Source organism: Leptidea sinapis, chromosome Z (assembly GCF_905404315.1).
Source record: "Leptidea sinapis chromosome Z, ilLepSina1.1, whole genome shotgun sequence".
Classification (NCBI taxonomy): Eukaryota; Metazoa; Arthropoda; class Insecta; order Lepidoptera; family Pieridae; genus Leptidea; species Leptidea sinapis.
The window spans coordinates 12,020,636-12,040,416 of NC_066312.1; the positions used below are offsets into that span (position 1 = coordinate 12,020,636).

Consider the following 19,781-nt stretch of genomic DNA (forward strand, 5'->3'; position numbering starts at 1 on the left):
AATGTGAACAATAAAGAAAATAAATATTCTCAAATTATCCCAATGTGAAAAATTTCAATTTTATATTAGTAGTAATTGTATGTAATGTTCTGTTGATACTTGATTCTTACATAGTTTTGACTTAATATTTAGTAATAATACTATACTCATGGAGTATTTGATGCTAATAATAACCGTTTTTGTGTTTTCAGTCTTGCCAGTGTAGTCCAGTGCCTACTAGCATTTGCGATCTTCATAACACACGGTCTTGCCTGCTACGTTGCTATTGACATTGCGTGGAATGAATATATTGGTGTAAGGCTACTTAACAGTTCCCATAGAATTATTTGGGAGTACATATTGAGGACCTCCATTGTATTACTTACGTGTAAGTTTATTTTGACTTTACACTTTATAATACTTGTAGAAACAAAGACCAGATAAGTATTGTTTGAGAATGACACACTTTATTAGTTTAGGAGATCACTGGAAACAAATCTCGGACACTGAATGTATATATATTAAGATTTACCATTCCAAATGTCAAATATGTAGATGCAGGATTCTACTATATTTCTTTGCCTTACTCTTGTTTTCAAATTACAATAGGGCCCCATATTAAAGTATTGCCTAAAAGTGTTCTGCAGCTTCCGCGGTTATAAATATTAGACAATTGACTGACATACTCGTAGATACGACGTTGTTACTAGTTTTTTTTATGAAAATAAGGGGCAAGACGAGCATAATTTTTGGGAATTGATAAGCCCTGTCCATTACAATACAGTGCCGCTCAGGTTTCTTGATAAACCCCAAAATTTCTGAATGGCACTACAACTGCGCTCGTCGCCTGTTATCATATGTTAAGTCTTCACTAGCTACGGTGCCTACAACAGTAATTCTTACACATTACTGCTTCACGGCAGAAATAGCCGTTGTAGTACCCATAATCTGCGTAATCGGCATCCTGTGCAAAGGAGCCTCTCACTGGTTTACTTGACTTCATATAATATCATAGTATTAAGCCTCATGGTACCTATATTGTTATAGGGCAATAAATCCATATCTTTGTGCTGCAGAAGAGGGCTGCTCCTTGATAATGTTATGTATGAACATAAGCACATTACCCTGTATTAGGGCTTCCAATCACCATCCCGCACCATTTTCCAATCCCGTGAGATGCGGGATTACAGACGCGGGATTTGCGGGACTGAAAAAAAGCCTGCATGCGATGCAAAATAGGATAATCTGCGTGAATTATTATTCTTAATAACTCAAGTTACTAACTGTTTCGTATTTTCGTGATGTTTATTGATACATCCTTTTAGAATAGAATAAAAATTTAAGTGTGTGTACGAGAATGAATCTTTCATTCAAGCCCTTAAAAGGAATACCGCCCACAAGTGTGGAAGCAGAAAGGGCATTTTCTGGCCAGGCAATAGAGTAAAATACGCAATAGTTGGGCAGACGACAGTTTGGAAATGTTGTATTTCCTTCGCAAATATTTTCAGTTTATATTAAAAGCTGAAAAACTTAATAATTACGTAATAATTTATCAGCTTAAAATGTGTTTTTTTTGGTTGTTTTTGTAATTTTGCGTTGTGTATTTTTTTTAAAGATTTTTTTTTGTTTTGCTTTTTATTCAGAATCTTTTATTGTTTTTTTTTTGTGAAAAATTTGATAAACAGTATAATTTGATTGATCTCATTTTAATATCTAGTAATATATACGTAAATAACTGTGGAGTTGATAAATTCATCGTTTTAAAATGTGCATATTTTCAATATGCGGGATCCCGCAAATACCGAGATTGAATACAGGCCGTGGGATTGGAAGCCCTGTATACTGTAATAATAACTATGTTAACACTAGAAACAAACATAAACTTGTTATGCCTACTAGTCGGCTGAGTTGAGTTAGAAAGTATTTTGTGGGGCGATGTATATGCTTTTTCAACATGATCCCACAAAATGTATAAAACAAATGTGTTACGAAATTCAAATAAAATATTTAAAAAAAACATTATCAAAAAAAGAACTGACTTCAAAAACACTATTCCAAAACAATAGATATAATGTGAACTAAAAAGTATAAATAAATTGCGTATTTTTATACAATCTAATTAATTAATCTAATTCTAGTTGCGATTATTGTTATTTTTGGAATCGGTGTCCTTCCGTCGCGACCCGCTCTCGCCTCTCGCCTCCTCACGACTCAAGCACACCTCACCTATAACTATTATTTTATGTAGTTACAAACCTATCTTGGATGACACGGACTCCAAGATTTATAAAATATATTTTTAATATGCAATTATTTTAATACTTTTTAGTGCACATTTTTATGATTAGAAATGAAATGTCTGGATTTTTTAATTTTCATGAATGTTTATTTTATGAAGATTATAATTTCATTTCAGTTGGCATTGCTGCAGCGGTACCTGAGCTGGACCTGTTCATTTCACTATTCGGAGCCCTATGTTTATCTGCTCTCGGACTTGCCTTCCCAGCGTTCATCCAAAGTTGCACATATTGGTACTACGTGTCTCGTTCGGAACGCATACGAATGCTAGTAAAGAACATTATAGTAGTCATATTCGGCGCCCTAGGGCTTGTTGTAGGAACTTGGACATCGCTTGAAGGTATCATTGTAAAGTTCTCAGCGCATCACGCCCTAAATGCTACTGCGGCCATCGCAGAAGCAACGCAACTCAATGAAACATTCACTGTAATACCTTGAAAATTTTAGTTGTCATGCCATTTTTTATTTAATAAACTGTGGCTTAAAGTACAATTTAGGAGCACGTGATGATAAATAGACAGTGTTAGGACCTAAAATAATCAACACTAGGTACAATATAATAAAATCTAAACATTACCATCAAAGTTAATGAAATTATCAGACCAATAGTGGCTAAATATATCTATTTATCAGAATGAATGCTGTTTGTTAGTACCTAATACCGAGTGAAGTAGATCATAATGTTAATTTACTAAAATGAAATTCTGACCTAGTTGGTATGTAAGTATGACTTTTGTATCATGTGTTAATTAAGTTCAACGATTTAGGTCAAAGCGTATAAAATATAGTAAGTAAAATGCCATCAGGAAATGTAATCAGGTTGCCTTAAAATAACATTCCTGTTATACAAAAACTCAATCAACATACCGGAACGGGAAACTCATTTCAATAGATTCGATTTGATTACAATATATACAATTTGGCTGTTAGTTATTTAATAAAGTGTGACATAGTAGTCTTAAGTGTAGGAGGTAATAAGCCTTCAGAATAAATATGGTATGATGTACGGAAGTGAGCAACATTTCATAATTCAAACAAGTGAAAAACAATCGAAAAGTATTCTAAAAAACATCTTTTAATCTTATTTGTCCATCTTTTAAACACATGTAGATAATTTACAAGTAGAATCATAATTTTATTGACTACTACAATATACTTATCGCATTGATGTACTATGTATAATATAACTAATAATATATTAGGTGTTAAAGTATGAAATTGCCGATATTTACTGAAAAATTAAATTCGTTGTTTATTTAATCAAAATAATTAACATTATCCATTAGAATTTTCGATGTATCCATCTGTATTGTCTTAGCTAAATATAAAAAATTACTCGAAGTCAATAATAAAATTTTGCACATTTTTTAAAAGAAGAGCTACATAGGTACTATGTGAAAAAAGTTTTATTCAAAAAATCTCAAACCATGAAGGTTCTACGTCAATTCGAAGTACCTATTACAATAAAACGGTAATTTAATACTATAACCCCTATTATGTTTTAAATTTTATTCATTGACACGATACGACGCAAACGAAAGGAAATAATTAAATGTTATGTGAGCTGTACTTTATTATCAGTCACTAAATTATGCTTGAAGTATTTGTGGCAGTATTAAAAAAAATCTTATATGATACTATTTTTCCTATCAGTCAAGAGCAATTATATTAGTTTGTTTAATTTTGTCGACGGTTGTTAAACATTTAGCTTGTAAGTTTTAATTTTACATACAAATGTGAGATTTTATATAAATTATGATTCATTGTGGCATTTTAAGGAAGAGTTAATTTTAATGTTAACCCAAACCCAGATAATTTTATTTATGGATTTATTTCTGTTTCAAACTGATTTAGCTGTCGACTGTTTTCGTTTTCCAACCTATTAATTGTTTCAGTGAGAATTTTAAAAAATTATATAAAAATCGCATCTAATCATAGAACCCAAATATTTTTATGTACATTTCTAATTAATATATTATGACCAGTACAAATATATAAACTAATTAATCAATTTATATTTAAAGTGAGAAGTACGGTTCTAAATTGTTTCATTCTTTCAGAGTTTATTATTATGAGATTGTCTAAACAGAAAAATCAACTGCACATATATTATATTATATTTATAGGATATACGAATAGCTTTAATTTTGTTTTATTTGTAATTTTATATATTATAGTTAGTTTAGTTATTTATCCAGCCAAGTCGGTTTAAACTATATATATATAAACCTTTAGATACTCTATTTTACACAGAATATCAATTAGATTCAATAATACCTTAAAATATAATCTATACTCATATTAATCCGAAAGTGTCTCGACCACATTGTCACATCAAATGATTTAAAAAGGGTGGCATGTATGAAATGATTGTATCATTAATTAACAAAAAAGACGGGCAGGTGTTTGGCACTGTTAAATATTGTGTTAATAATCATTACTTACCGCCACTAACCAGAGCCTCAATTGGAACTCTTTTATAATATTAAATCTGCTTCTTTTATGAATATTATGATATCATTGCTTATATTTGTTGTTTGTCATTAAGTAAGTGAGACCTGAATGTAATTAATTATTTTTACACAAAGTATGTCCTAAATATTTAAGTCGTATAGTAATTATATTTTATAAGAAAAATCGTGCAACTCTATGTTTTTTTTTATTATTTTTAAAGTGCGTGTGGGCTATATTTAGTATATTAACATAAAACAGTACAAGATCATATTATTATAATTGTGACCAGCATGTAATTAAGAACATTGACAAATGTTGTCGAAACGTTTTAGGTAATTCTTTATCAAATATTCTATCATTTCTATTTATATATTTTAGTGTCTTTTTTCAAATCTCAGTAAGAACAACACACATAATAAAGTCTAAGCAACGCCTATTGATTTTTAAAAAATCTAAATAAATCGGTCTAGACGGCGAGATGTAGTCGAGGCGATATTATAAGTAAAAAAATTCGCAAAAATAAAAAACAAAAATTTTTTTATCGAAAAATAAGTAATTCATACACAAGAAAAAGCATTGAAACCGACATTATCATTGTGTTATTGTTGTTAGGCACAATTTCTAAAAAGTTCAAGAAGTTCAGATGGGATTTTCATATCGTTCAAGGAAATACTTCAAAGAAACAAATGAATTACAGGTGTTGCTTACACTTCTCTGAAGTGTGTATGTTAAAACACACGAGATTCACAGCTATCTCTTACTGCGGATTGCCTATCGATCGCTTTTATGTACCGTAGACATTCCTTCACGTAATAAATCCTTCGCATTGCCTACGTGTTTCGCTTTCCTTTTCGGGATATAATATGAAATATATATTCAAATACATTCACTAACGAAATATATTACAGAGACATTTATATTATTATTATATATGTTATAAATTAATATTTCCGGTTATGATATAAAATAAACTGTGATGTTGATAGTTTAATATATAAGTTATTGTTTTAATAATTGTAGATGAATGATGTGTTACACACATTAGTGATATTGTGCTCAGAGTGATGTGGGGTAGAACCCGATTCAATAAAATGTAAAATTTTGTAGTGAATTTTATTTACAAATGACTTTGAAAACAACAACAGCCCATAATATGACGGACTCAGATCAGAATCCACTACTAACAACCTCTTGTATGCTGTTACCTCAACTTTAGCGAAGCTGGAAGCTGGCCATAGAGGCCAAATTTAAACCTCACAGGTGCAGCCGTCTCCTACCGAGACTGGATCCTCGGACCGACTGCTTGCTAGGGTGGAACGAGAGAAGATTATTAACGATCTTATATAGACTTTAGGATTGAACACAACGAACTCGCCGCCGGCGTTCGATGTGTTGGTATATATGCATGCTTGTGTTTGTGTGTGAATGTATGTATCGAAGGTGTCGTATACAATAATTTTTCTACGGCTAGGTAGTTAATTATAAATAAAACAAAAATTAAACACATAGATATCACAAGTTCTCGAGTTGCCGCTTAAATGGGCGGGAAATGTAGTGTTTACCGAATGGCAAAGCTACACCCATACATTCAACGCGGGAAATGAGTTAATTACAAAATATCCCTGTCAGTATCTTGGGAAATTATATTATCACGTCTCTTTAAAATGTTTAGTCTAATTATTTCAATATGTAAATATTAAGTATGTTATATAGTATTATGCCTTATACCTAATATTTCTATGAACCTACAATAAGTACTTTAGATTTAGTTGTCTGTGGCACCAAAACATCTGAGATTTATGCGGCATTGTAGTACGGTAAACATTGCATTTTTAGGCCATAGAGTATAGACTTTTGCAGACTGAATAAAGTATGTACTTATAGTAGTGATCGTGGCTGTATAAATGACAGATAAAAGTAGAGGAGTAGAAAAATATAATATATAATATAATATTGACACACTTTTACACAAATTATCTTGCCCCAAACTAGGCATAGCCTGTACTATGGGTACAAGACAACGATATATTTAATACAATATACTTACTTAAACATACATAAATACATATAAACATCCATGACTCGGAAGCAAACATCCATATTCATCATATAAATGATTGCACCTACCGAAATTCGAACCCGGGACCTCTAGCTTAGTACTCAGGGTCACTAACCATTCGGCTATATGGGTCGTCATATACTAATTAACTTAAACTTTAATAATATGAAAGATTCAGGATCACCTAGGCACTACTAGTAGCACCCGTTCATCATCGTGGACCAGCCATTAGCTCCCATCACCATATTTAATGGAATTTTGGTTACACCACCACGTGCCAACTTGAGCCCTCTGTAAGTTAAAATTAACAAGAGTCATATTACCTTATTGAGCGAATTTCCAAAACTTTACTCTCGAGATACATATTTTTCCAACAATAAAAAAAATCCTGTAGGGTACGGGAAATCATATTATGTATATATATAAGTATATAAATATATATAGTAAATATATAGCGTATATTTAATAGTATCTAAAAAAAATATTGAAATAATATCGGTTTTGCCTCGAATTTTTAAAATTTTAAATGCAATACGGTGAGTATTGCATTTAAAATTTCTCACCTCCTAACGGAAATTCATCGAATTAACAATAAGATAACCCTGTATTGAGAAGTCAAAAGGGCAAGAGGCCCTATCAGATAGGGAGTGGTAGGGCAACCGCCTATAGATATCCGCAGCACCAGAGGTTAAGAAATGCAGAAGAGCAGCTCGAATTGTCGGGGACCCAGTACTCTGTGAACGGCTGGATCACTTGGCGTTGCGTAGAGACGTCGCTTCATTGTGTGTCTTCTACCGCATTTATCACGGGGAGTGTTCCGAAGAGCTGTTTTACCTAATTCCTGCCGCCGAATTCCACCTTCGCACGACACGCCACAAGTTAGGATATCATCCTCACCGTCTGGATGTGTGGCGGTCCTCCACAGTGCGGTTTACAAGGAGCTTTCTTCCACGTACTACAAAGCTGTGGAATGAACTTCCTTGTGCGGTGTTTCCGGGACGATACGACATGGGTACCTTCAAAACAAGCGCGTACACCTTCCTTAAAGGCCGGCAACGCTCCTGTGATTCCTCTGGTGTTGCAAGAGAGTGTGGGCGGCGGTGATCACTTAACAACAGGTGACCTGTACGCTCGTTTGTCCTCCTATTCCATAAAACAAAAAATGCGTTGCCCTTGGCCTTGTATATATGTGTTTGCATGACAATGCATGATGGAGGCATTGAACATATCATTGGTATGCAGAAGAAATAGCGATGTAAGTCGAACTGTTTGCTGCGCCCATAGAGACTTAATTATTTTTATTGAGTCTACCAGTAATTTTACATAATGAATATTTCTTAAAGTGTTTCAAATTTACATTGCATGTAACAAAATTATTTAAAAGTAAACTACAAGCTAATTTAGCTTGTCATTACTTTATAAATCTAAAAGTGAGTTGAAAACACGAATCAAGTTAAAAGTTAGCAATACCGATAACAATTGGAACAGTTTGAAAGATATTAAGGGAAACAAATAATAACGGCCTTACAAATAAACTTGGTATAAAATTATAACGGAGAATAAACTTAGAATTTGTTTATTCGCAGATTTCTAATGTTTCCCGCGTTTATTTGCAAGGCTGCCTGACATTCCGAAAACTTCAGAATTATCATTATAATAGAATGTCATTGATTATAATTGACAGCGTTGTTAGCGATATACGATCGTTTTCAATAACGTATCTCTAGTTAGGGATAATTTGCTGTTTAATGACAAGATCTTATCTATCCATAGTTATGTCCAATATAGTTATATTATTAGTTATAGTCCAAGGTTATTAATGTATAATAATGTAACTAACAATAATCGTTACTAGAATTAGATTAATTGATTAGATTGTATAAAAATACGCAATTATTTTCATACTTTTTAGTGCATATTACAATATCTATCGTTTTGGAATAGTGTTTTTGAAGTCGGTTGTTTTCTTGTTATAAAATGTTTTTTAAGCGAAAATTATGTTTTTATAGTTTTGTTATGACTTCTATAAACCATTTCATTATTTTTGATATAACATATTTTATTGTATTAGATCCTTCTACTCCATTTTTATTTATACTTTGGGGTCTGAAGAAAATCCGTCCGTGTGATTTTCTTAATGCGCCTAATTAAGGGTTTAATCGATTTCACAGAGACCGGACCAACAAACCGTATGTGTATTATGCGGGATAGGGAAATAAAACGTATTACATAATATTGTGTAATATCGTATATGTAGGTATTAAATTATACATTTATAAATTAAATTAAATATATAGTGTAATTTTAATTACGTTATTTCATCCAGATTACCTTTCTGGACTAATTTTTTGATTGACAGAAAGATTTTGTTGCATTTTAAATTACAAGATTTCCAAAGTAATTGAACTTCTGCAGTGCGTCTTTGCTTAATTTGAACAAACTGCAAGAAGCAATCACTAACAACAACGTTCTACTGTACGAGTATATCAATCAGTGTGTGAGATAAGCTTGTAGGAAATACTGAAACGAATCTATATCAGTAAAGTTGGTATATATATTCCTTGATTGGCTGAATCGTAATTGGTTTACAATTAAATAAAATCAAACCCATAAAAAGTTTGATAGTTTGCGTAGAAATAACTAGAACAATAAAATACACCGTTTCACCGTTTCAATCGACACGGATGAATAGTGAAAATGGACATTTATTTATTTTTTTTTGTTTTTACAATCCTAATTAAAGTTGTAACAGCCAGACAAGCATCACTTGTAATTTTATATTATATTATTTTTTAGAACCATCTTTATTATTATTTAAATCGTAGATAATTTATACGTCTTGATAGAGCCTCTTGCTGCTAGACAACCGATGAAGATAAGCCAGGTTTATTATTTTAATGCGCGTCACTATCTACGTCTTACACTCTCGATTTGTATGTCGATTTGTGCTAGTGTGCGTGCTGTGCTAAAAATAAAGGCTAATATTGAACCTCAATTTTTTGCAACCTATCTAGACGTATAAATGATTTAATATTAAAATATACCTGTGTGTTACAATTTACAGCATCCTGTGTTGGTTGCAAGATCGTCTTTGGATTGGATGCCAAGCAGGGTTAATTCACTTTATTCTGATGTCGGGGCTTGGAGTGGTAAATTTGTAAGTCATATTTACCTAAGTATTTTTAGTCTTTGGATTAATTGTGCCCAAATCATATTCATAAATTTATAAAAAAAAACGTGTGGTGTCGTGGGACACCGGATAGGAACGAAGTTCCTTATTATAAAAAAATATATATTTTACTAATTTACTTAAAATGAAATGGGCAGTTTCCACTGAATTCCACTGTATAAAATAAAATAAAGTGTGTGTATGCTTATGTATGCACTCAAGAAGTTATACTTCTTTGGCGTAACAAAACAAATCCTTAAAATTATTTATTCGTCGTGCTATTCTACGTTTGTAGAAAGAAATATATTGTAAGAAATCATAAAATAAGTTTGTGAATATTAACAAATACGGCTTCAAGGGTTCAACCCTTTTCCTGTCCTAATAATGGACGAAGAAACCAAAAAAATGTGTGTGTGTTTGGGTTTGGCCTTGTTACCAATGCTCTAAATAAATAAAATAAACAATCAATGTAATTTGTCAGAAATGTTTCAAATGTCAATAATTGTTGCTTGTCAATTATTTATATATAAATAATAATAATCTTACGTTTTTCCCGGTACCTCTCCGCATCGTCCCTTAAGGAACTTGTGCGTATAAATCTCGGGACGCCCGACAGAAGTGATAACTGTAACTAATCTAAGTTGAACTATTTAATATTGTAATTTTTTAACATGAGAAAAGCTTCTTTTTATGACAATAAGGGACGATATGAGCAGGACGTTCGACTGATTCTTTCGAGAGAGAGAGAGAGCTTAGGATTCTTGAAAAACCCAGAAATTCTGAGCGGCGCTACAACTGCGCTCTTCCCCTTTGTGACATACGATGTTAAGTCTCATTTGCCCAGTAATTTCATCAGCTACTGCGCCCTTCAGACTGAAATACAATAATGCTTTGGTACACATTACTGCTTCACGGTAGAAATAGGCGCAGTTGTGGTACCCATAATCTAGCCGGCATCCTGGTCAAAGGAGCCCCCCACTTGTTAGGTTATTACTTTAATTTTATGTATATTAATATGATAAGTAATATAAATATTTATTAATACAATCTTTTTTGATTATAAAATATATTTTATTCATAGTTAAAATTCTTCAATATGTAGATAAGAATTTTGTGTATATACATTATTAAAATAATTATTTAATCCTATAAAAGTAACAGTTGGTTAGAGTGAGAGAGTAGGAGCCTGTCTACCGCTGCCGTATGCGCGAGAGAAAGGGAAGCCAGACGGACTGGCGCTGTAACGCGTTACGTTACGAAGCGGTTTACCCTCCTACAACAAGTTATCTTTTCAATTATTTGAAAATAAATATTCTTCGCAGAGACCGGTGATGGATGAAATAGAATCAGACGAAGCCCTTAGATTTTACCAATTTCTTAATTATTTGGATGGTGGTAGTTTTGGTACCGGTATGTATTGTTTTGGTGGAAATACTTATATTTGAAATACTTGCTATTGATTGAGAGTCTCTGGAATCAGGGCCTATCGATGAGTTTGTGGATGCAATGAATAGACTATCTACCTACATGAAGCAACAGAATAGTCGCGAGACCCAAGTAAGAGGAATGCGCGAGCTTGAAGCAATTAACGGCGAAAAAGGTATTATTTATGTCTATTTGTTGTCTTATATCTTTGTGCCGTTTGGTGTCGAGACACGTGGCTCTTGGGGCCCGGAGGCGCGGAGAATTTACAAAGTTCTATCTTCGCGCCTCAATAAGGCTAGTGGAAACCCAAGCGCTGGCAGCTATTTCAGACGATATCGTAATCATGGAAGAGACCATGGAAGACTTAAGCCATATGCTCAATGGCCTCAATACAGCTTCCCAAGGAGTAGGTCTCAAAATGGATATGGACAAGACGAAGATCATGTCAAATGTCCATGTAGTACCTACTTCCATAACAATTGGGAACTCTCGAAATTGTCGACGAGTACATCTACCTCGGACAAACAATTCAGTAAGGCAGGTCCAATTTCGAGAAAAAGGTCACTCGTCGTATCCAACTCGGAAGGGCAGCGTTCGGGAAGCTCCGTAAAATCTTCTCGTCCCAAATACCGCAGTGTCTGAAGACGAAGGTTTTCAACCAGACTGTGTTGCCAGTGATGACTTACGGTACGCAGACGTGGTCGCTAACTATGGGCCTTATGAGAGAGCTCATGGTTGCTCAGAGGGCAATCGAGAGGACTATGCTCGGAATTTCCCTGCGAGATCGAATCAGAAATGAGAAGATCCGCAGGAGAACTGAAGTAACCGACATAGTCCAATTAATGATTGCGAAACTAAAGTGGCAGTGGGCAGGGCACATAATTCGACGGACAGATGGCCGTTGGGGCAGTAAAGTCCTCGAATGGCGACCACGTGCCGAAAGACGTTGGCCCTCCACAAGATGGACCGACGATCTGGTCAAGATCGCCGGAATACGTTGGATGAGGGCAGCGCAGGTACGATCGTCGTGGAAATCCTTGGGGGAGGCCTTTGTCCAGCAGTGGACGTCTTCCGGTTGATGATGAGAAACACTTGGACTATATCAGCAGCCTGTTTCACGCAACTTTGATACATTACCTAAGCAAATGGTCAGATTTTACTGATTTAAGGAACAAATATAATATATAAATATACTTTAAGAGTTCTTTATGATTAAGTAATTCAATTTAGTAAAAAGTTGTGATATATTGTCTAAAAAACACCCCAGAAATTTATTAATTTTTAAAACATAAGGAAGTAACAAAAATACATAAAACATACATAAACACTTACAAACTTTCGCCTTTATAATATTAGTGTGATTAACAATTATATTACACATATAATATTTGTAACTCCTACATTTTAATCCGGAGCAAGCATGAATAGCTTCTTACTGACACTTATCGTATTATTTTGGATAATTCACACTATCTATATATTATATTATAAAAGAAAGTCGTGTTAGTTACACTATTTATAACTCACCGGCTTTACCGATATGGCTGAAAATTGGTGAGGAGGTAGCTTAGAGCCAGGAGACGGACATAGGATATAATAAGACATAAAATATCAAAAAAATTACGAAAAAATATTATTTAAAAAAAAAAAATTTTTTCTGATACATTTTGTATGGATTGACATTTTGATGACATCTCGAGAATAGAAAGAATTCAATAAAGTTTTTTGTTAGTTTCACGCTACATGAGTTATAAAATACAACTGAAAATATAGTTATAAAATACAGTGCACGTCATGTTATTCAATTTGACCGATTCGTGTGTTTGTTTCGAGTTTCTATTAGCTTATTGTGCCGATATTATCATTAACAATGTCTCGACCAAGACGATTAAATTATTCCCGACAAAGACGTAATGCAACTAGGATTCGAAATATTGCGAATGAAAGGACTGAAGAAGAACAAGAAATTGCAGGTGATTAGGTGAACCGCGTTAGTATGGATCGTCTTCGTGCTATGAATCAAAAGAGCAAAGCGTAGCAGCCCGTAAAACGGATCGGCTGTCAATACGAAATCGTCCATTCAAACCTCAGAGATCAACAACTTATAGACAATTTTCGACGCACTAGAAGAAGTTTATGAAGTACTGATTTGAATCGAGCAGCGTTTCGATACGATTGCAGTACTTATACTGTACTGTAGTACTGCTTGCATACTAGCTTTCGCATTGGGTCGATGTACGTTGTTTGCGAGTCTTCTGCGGAGAAACGCAAGAATTGTGCTGCCATGTTCTAGAAAACACTCAAAAATACAATGTTTGTTTCCAAATGACCTCATTTGGGGCAGACATCTAAGAACGAGGATTTAATCCGACATTCAAGGTATTTATTTATTTACATACTTACACACAATACAGTAAAAGAATAACATACGTACTATACTAATTCCTATGTATTGTGTATGCTAATTCTAAAAAAAGGGTTTATAAATCAGTAATACGGGTTTTGCTTTTGATATTGTAGATATAAGGACAGATTCACCATCGTATTGGATCACTGCAACCTCTCGAAGATGCACAGCTTAAATTTTTACAATTATACTTCATGGGCAACATGGACAAATAACTTGATCGATGTCAAGAGATCAATGCAGCAATGATAATAGCAATTCTTCAGAACTGCAGCAACTACTTAATGAACATTTTGTATGACGAGTTAGCCCGCAAATCTTTAATTTCCGATCCGTCTCGCATTCGCCCTGACCATTCAAATCTTAAGGCCAATCCTTGAAAGTTTGTGGTATGAATCAAGACAATCCATTTCCGAAGTTCAATCTATATATATATAAGAGATTTCCACGTATATAGTCACTCATCATGATATTTTTGGAACCACTAGAGCTAAAGACTTGAAATTTGGTAGGAATTTTCTTTTCACCGAGTAGAGGTCAGCTAAGAACGAATTTTCCAAAATTCCATCCGCAAGAGTTTTTTTTTATTATGAACAGAACAACGTCTGTCGGGTCAGCTAGTATATTTATAAATGTCTATGTCTTATTCTTATGTATTAGCTACATTGTTATAAAGTTTCATTAAAATCCATTCAGTAGTTTTCCGAGAAAGAGTAACAAACATACATCCAGACATCCATACATTCTAACAAACTTCCACTTTTATAAGATTAGTAGGACGTTGCAGATCCTAAATTACACCATGTAAGTATCAAACATAATAATAACTCTTTGACATCCACAGGTAATAGCATCAAAACTATCTTAGAAATAAGCACAGTAATTATGCGAAAAAAAAGAAAATTCTTCTGTACCGGAGAAGTAAAGGAACCCATTGTGAATAACAAAATCATTTGCAAAGATAGGATACTCCTACCGATTGCTGGTCCATCTTGCAGAGATGCAATTATGTACTGGCATCCAGATCTTACCGAGGAACATTACTGTGTCGGTGCATTAGAATCAAAAAGCCCTGTTCATATAATGGATATAGAAGGTACGTGTACTTTACAACAAACAAGATTGTAACAAAAAATAGTACTTAATAAAAACTTTTTATAGAAAAGCGAACTTAAAAATAGAAAATATTTCCTACTTTTTAGTTTAGTTTGTATAAAAGAGCATGTTTTTTTTGATATCTTAAACTATTACTTGCATGTTTGCATGATGTTGCATTAAAAATTCTCTTTAGTATTAAAAAAATTCCTAATATTAGATAAATCGGTTAAAGAAAATGGTTGAAATTTTAAATTAACATTGTTTTGTCGCTGGTCCTCGATAAATCTACGAAGTTTGAACGAAATCTAGCTGTTTTAGTGTGTCTAAATCGCGCCCAAATGTTGAAAAATACAGGTGAAGCTAATAAAAAGCGTGCAAAAAGATTCGAGTTACTATTTTGTAATTTACTGTTTCTTGAAAACGCTGGAAAAATTTCCTCTGGAGATGAATACAGGCGTCCTTCGGGTCTATTTCATAATTTGTTTCCATCTTTTATTCCAGAGTAACAAATTTGTTTTTACAGGAGAAATGTTTTGCAAAGGTGATGATTATTCGAAGCGCGAATATTTATTAGCGTGTGATTTTTATGAAGACCAAGAATCTCCCGTCGCAGATTTGTTGCAATATTATCCGGATCCCGATCCAGAAATAGGTCCAAGAATGTATTAAAGAATGTATTTATTGATCATTAGTGATTCAACAGCTCCAATAATAAACGTATTGTTTGAACTTTGCTTATTATTTTTTTACTTAGGCATCAACACGTTAGATAAATGTTGCGACCGCTAGATTAGTGTACTTTAGTTATTTTCACAGCATCATGACATACGGTATATTACTATGGGGTCATGCTGCTGACATTGATATAGTGTTTGCTCTGCAAAAGAGAGCTGTTCGTGCTATATATCAGCTTGGTTATAGACAGTCTCTCAAAGAAAAATTTAAAGAAATAAATATTATGACTGTTTATTGTCAGTACATTTATGAAAATTTAATATATGTTCACAAAAATCGTCACCTTTTTGCTCTTAATAGTGATTTTCATTATTATAACACTAGAAATAAGGGATTGCTTGTAACTAATTCTAGTAGGCTTCATAAGATACATAATAGCTTTAAGGGTAAATGTATACACTTCTACAATAAAGTCCCAGCCACTGTTCAGGCATTGTCTATAAATAAATTTAAATGTTTTATAAAAAAATGGCTCTGTCGTAAATCCTATTACTCCACTGCTGAATATCTAAATGATCGGACAGCCTGGGACTAGATTGTGATTATTTTATAGCAACTGTACAATATTGTATATTTTTATTGAAAAGAGCGCAAAAAAAAGAATGCTGGGAGAGTTTCTTGCGCCGCTTCTTCTCTCTCAGAGCGCCATTTGTTTCCGAAGCGGTAGTAGTATCTAGTAGTATAAGAAATGACATCAAAAAGAATTCTAAAGGAATCAATTTTGAGAAAATAAATGCCTTTTATGCCTTTTTAACAATTGAATATCTTTGTTTGAGACTAAATAATGTATTTGCCTGCAAATCACACAATGTTGTTAAATAGTAGATGTGAAATGGTTTTCTATGCAGACTTTAGTCATAACTCTAAGTTGTCGATATTCGCTACATTTACGGCCGTTTTCAAAAACCTATCTATACTTAGTTTAACTTACTAGAGGTAGGCAAATTTATCCCTTTACGCTTACTTACATTTCAAGAACCTATATAATATATAATATTGGATATAAGTATGGATAGACAAGATCTTGTCATTAATCGGCGATAGCAATATATCAGTTATTGCAAAAAGGGCGTAAGACGATGTTACAGAACTCCATCTGTTATGTCATTCATAGTCATAGACTTAGGATATACTAGCGTATAGACCACCTGACAGCCGACAGTAGTTAGTAGTGTATTATAGTGTTAGTATTGTAATCAAGAAAGATGCTCAGGACCGATCGCGATGGTGATGCACTGTGGATATTATATATAATAGATAGGTATATTATATATACTAATAAATTACCAAAAAGTGTATCTGGGTTATCATTAAATATATTTAAATCTTTTATTAAACGCGGACTTATGACGAAGGCTTATTACAGTATTGAAGATTACCCCCCTTATTCATAATAGTCTGCTAACTTAAAGCATTGCTAATTCTCACTCTGTCTTCTTCTATTGACCTAAGTCAGAATGAGAAAAAACACTCCTAAGCGGCTGCTTAAAGTTAGCGGGCCATTATGAATAAGGGGGTACGTAAACGATAATACAATATGGAATTGAATAGAATTATAGTTGTTTTTTATGGATTTTATGGTTCAGCCGTGTATTGTTTTACTGGATTTCATTATTATAAAAATATGTATATGTTTAAACTATTGTGTAGTTAATATGTATGTCTCTGAATTATATTTTTTGTGATTGACGTTGACGAGCAATCTTTTGATTTTATGCTACTAAAATATTTTTGAGTTTGACTTTGATACTCTCTGCCCCAACTAGGGGAAACAGGAACTTAAGTCAAGTAAGTCAATATGTTAGTCAGTGACCAGTGTGGTAGTTAGTAATGTATAATAGTGTTAGTAGTCATTAGTTATGTACTGTAGTAGTATTAGGTGTACTAGTGTAGACTTGCCGTAATAGATTCGCTTGCTCTATCCTGTTACCCCCTTATTCATAATAGTCTGCTAACTTAAAGCATTGCTAATTCTCACTCTGTCTTCTTCTATTGACTTAAGTCAGAATGAGAAATAACACTCCTTATCGGCTGTTTAAAGTTAGCGGACCATAAGGGGTTTAGTATCTCCGTTAGTTCTTCTCTCTCGCACGCCTTGTTTGTCTATACGATAGTATATTGTAAGTCTATAGTTCATACAGAGACATTACATTTTTCATAGAATACAATAAGCTATCTTTAACTTGCCACAAAATTGAGATGAAACGAATGTTATAAGTACCAATACGCAATATTGTCGATGACCATGAAAACTGGTAAACATTGTCTTTTTATAAACAAATATTCATGTAGACATTAAAAAAATATGGCGCCATAAGACAACGTTCTCGCTCTGTCATGTTAAATTGTCGTTTTGAACAGACGAGTGACGACTGCAGTGCTCACAAGCAAAGCAACAGAACTGGTTTAAAATTTAAGGCGTACTACGATTTGCACCTATTATTTTCTTTGGAATGAAATGCTCTTTAAAATACTCTAACCGGTTCATTTCGCGAGACTCGAAACAAGACCAGCTATCTACGGTCCGTGCAATTCCGCACTTCACCTTACCATAATGTTATTTAAAAACTATTGTCCACTCAACTGCAACTATTATATATTTAGTATTAAAATCGTAAATTAACGTATTATGATGACTTACGGTACGCAGACGTGTTCACTAACTATGGGCCTTATGAGAATGCTCAATGGAGAGGGCTACGCTCGGAGTTTCCCTGCGAGATGAGAAATGAGGAGATCCGTAGGAGAACCAAAGCTACCGACATAACCCAAATTATTGCGAAACTGAAGTGGCAGTGGGCAGGGCATATAGTTTGATGGACAAATAGCCGTTGGGCAGTAAAATTCTGGAATGGCGACCACGTACCGGAAGATGCAGTGTTGATAGGCCCCCCACAAAATGGACCGACGATCTGGTCAAGATCGCCGGAATACGTTGGATAAGGGCAGCACTAGACTGATCGTCGTGGAAATCTTTGGGAGAGACCTGTGGACGTCTTCCGGCTCATGATGATGATGATGAAATTAACGTATTGCTACATATTATAAAACAAAGCTCTCAACAGCATCTGTCTGTTCGCGATAAAGTCAAAAACTACTGTACTGATGTTCTCGAAGAAGGTTTTAGTATATACTACATAATATTATAAAACAAAGTTCTCCGCCGCGTCTGTCTGTCTGTCTGTTCGCGATAAACTCAAAAACTACTTAATACTATTTATAATATATGTATGTATATATAAAATTTGTTAAGTTTTTGTATAAATTTAAGATATTTGTTGGAGGTGTCCAAAAAAATATATGCCATCTGGGACATGTCAACGAAAACTCTTGCTTTATTTTGCATAATTTATTTTTCTCTGCTATACAGTCTTAATTATCAAAAAATATTAATTTTAAGGAAATTGTAGGTCTAATTAAGTATTATCATCTCTGTGTAAACCTTAATATGTATGTGACTCTTGGTTTCTAAATAAAAAAATAAAAAAAATAGTAGATACTAATGCTAAAATATTTTAGTTTTTCAAGAGTCCTGAGCGGCACTGCATTGTAATGGGCCAGGCGTATCAATTACCACCAATTGAACATCCTGCTCGTCCCGTCCTATACGGTCATAAAAATATACATGGGGCACACTAAAAGTTTTGCACTTCTAGATAATCGGAACTATTTGAATTTCGAATGTTATATATTTGAGACCTACCTCTTAGTATTAAAAACAAAGATATGGCGGGAAATCATTTGTCACTTGTTTTTATCACACATCAAAGTTCTATGTACGCAACGAAAGTGGAATTAAGTCGAAAAGATTTTAGAGCGATGATTTTTTATGATTTAAAAAGTTCTCTCTCTCCGCAAGAATGTGCCGCTCGTCTTCAAAATGCTTTTGGGAGAGTAGCACCTTGCTTGAGCACCGTGAGGCGATTGTTTGCTGAATTTGAGAGAAGTCTGGTTTCTTTACACGACGAATTTCGTGAAGACCTTCAACTGCCGTCAACGAAAATAATGTGGATGCTGTTAAGCGGCTAATTGAAGAAAACCTGCGAATTACCTGTGAGACAATTTGAGGACTATTGGGGATTGGTATGAGCCAAATTCAGAAAATTTTACGAAGAATTAAAAGTTCGAAAACTTTGTTGTCGTTGGATCCCTCATGA

The 19,781-nt window shown here is 33.7% G+C and overlaps 3 protein-coding genes across 4 annotated transcripts in view; 2 read left to right on the plus strand and 1 right to left on the minus strand.

Annotated features, from left to right (window-relative positions):
* The window catches only part of LOC126979052 (proton-coupled amino acid transporter-like protein CG1139), a 64,203-nt gene extending 58,369 nt beyond the window's left edge, over nucleotides 1-5,834 (plus strand). The window contains exons 7-8 of the mRNA XM_050828234.1: nucleotides 192-367; nucleotides 2,396-5,834. Coding sequence (XP_050684191.1) covers nucleotides 192-367; nucleotides 2,396-2,715 — 496 coding nt within the window. The 3' untranslated portion in view covers nucleotides 2,716-5,834. The remainder of the gene's footprint in view (nucleotides 1-191; nucleotides 368-2,395) is intronic.
* LOC126979067 (uncharacterized) overlaps nucleotides 1-19,781 on the minus strand; it is a 377,271-nt gene that overhangs the window by 110,970 nt on the left and 246,520 nt on the right. The window lies entirely within an intron of this gene.
* Nucleotides 9,425-15,612, plus strand: LOC126979082 (uncharacterized). 2 transcript variants are annotated; one of them, XM_050828286.1, is made up of 6 exons: nucleotides 9,425-9,559; nucleotides 9,855-9,947; nucleotides 11,282-11,369; nucleotides 11,440-11,559; nucleotides 14,636-14,887; nucleotides 15,413-15,612. In XM_050828286.1, the coding sequence occupies exons 1-6, from the start codon at nucleotides 9,488-9,490 to the stop codon at nucleotides 15,556-15,558; spliced, it is 771 nt and encodes a 256-aa protein (XP_050684243.1). In that variant the 5' UTR covers nucleotides 9,425-9,487; the 3' UTR covers nucleotides 15,559-15,612. The 2 variants fall into 2 exon arrangements, with proteins under 2 accessions (XP_050684243.1, XP_050684244.1); XM_050828287.1 differs by lacking the exon at nucleotides 9,425-9,559 and adding an exon at nucleotides 9,645-9,674.